Source organism: Pundamilia nyererei, unplaced genomic scaffold, assembly GCF_000239375.1.
Source record: "Pundamilia nyererei isolate P.nyererei 1_Seehausen unplaced genomic scaffold, PunNye1.0 scaffold03145, whole genome shotgun sequence".
NCBI lineage: Eukaryota > Metazoa > Chordata > Actinopteri > Cichliformes > Cichlidae > Pundamilia > Pundamilia nyererei.
Genome location: NW_005190546.1, coordinates 2,887 through 4,127, shown reverse-complemented (window position 1 = coordinate 4,127; position 1,241 = coordinate 2,887). Strand labels below are relative to the sequence as shown.

The window sequence follows — 1,241 nt, the reverse complement described above, 5'->3', positions numbered from 1 at the left end:
GAAGTGAAATTACATCAAATTTTGCTTGAATGAATTAGACCACCATCCAAATCTGCGTCCAAAATCTCCTGTGTAAAAAGCAAACTAAGAATGTTTAATCCACTGTTAAGATTGCAGCTGTCAAAATATAAAAAATTAGTGCATGCTTGAAAAGAAAATGCCTTGTTATAAAAATCCTCTGATATCATTAATTAATTGTTTTCCATTCTGATATCTGTTTGCAACATAAATAAATACGGGATTCACTAATGTCTCACCTTAAAAACTGAACTGTCTATCAAAGTTGATTATTTTAGATGATAAACAATTATTTTAATAAACAGTCAAAGTTAAAAATACAGTTTTCATTTGTTAATGTAACCCATGAGCCAAAAACATTGCAATTTTAGGTATTTATGAAAAAGTATGTTATTTCATGATTTTCTATTTTATTTTTAAAATATGTACACACACACACACACACACACACACACACACTCACACACACGTAGATATACATATTTAGTATACACATTCAGTAATGCGCAAATACTCTTATATTGTACACATATTTATTCGTGTAATTGTCAGATTTACCCGCTCTTGTATTTTGCTTGTTATTATGTTATTGTATTTTTGCTTGTGAAGCTCGCACGCAAGAATTTCACTCGCATGTACTGTACCAGTGTACCTGCACATGTGATGTGACAATAAAACTGATTTGATTTTGTTGTCTAGAAATACATTTTCCTTTTCCACTCTTTGGTTTAGTTTTATTTCTTTATTGTGTGCACTAACTTTATAGGTGAACACCATTTAAAACTCTTTTTCTTCAGTAGTTTTCAAAGCTATGTTGGGCCTGTCCAAGAGTCTGTTGCTATCTCTGAGGTGTGTCGGGTGTGTCCGTTTACTGTTCTACATATAAAAGCCTAAAGCTTTTCTGGTGGTCAAGACAACTTCAAACGAAAAGTCAACAGGCAAGATGACCAGTCTTTCTGCTAAGGACAAGAACACAGTCAAAGCCTTTTGGGCTAAGGTGGCTGGAAAGGAGGAACAAATCGGCTGTGATGCTGTCTCCAGGTAAATATGGATTATGACTTATAATCTGGACCCAAATGGACTGCTTTAACGTGCTCCTTTTTTTAAAATATATGTACTGTTAACTCACCTTACATTTTTACCCAGGATGCTGACAGTGTACCCTCAGACCAAGACTTACTTCTCCCACTGGAAGGACCTGCGCCCCGGCTCTGCCCCGGTGA

General features: G+C 35.2%; 1 protein-coding gene across 1 annotated transcript; it reads left to right on the top strand.

Moving 5' to 3' along the window:
* Positions 1–961: 961 nt before the first annotated feature.
* Positions 962–1,237, top strand: LOC102194837 (hemoglobin subunit alpha-2-like; the record flags this gene model as incomplete). Its single annotated transcript, XM_005755777.1, has 2 exons — positions 962–1,059; positions 1,165–1,237. Coding segments are annotated over exons 1-2 (171 nt in total), but the record flags the coding sequence as incomplete, so codon positions are not given.
* Between the last annotated feature and the right edge of the window lie 4 nt (positions 1,238–1,241).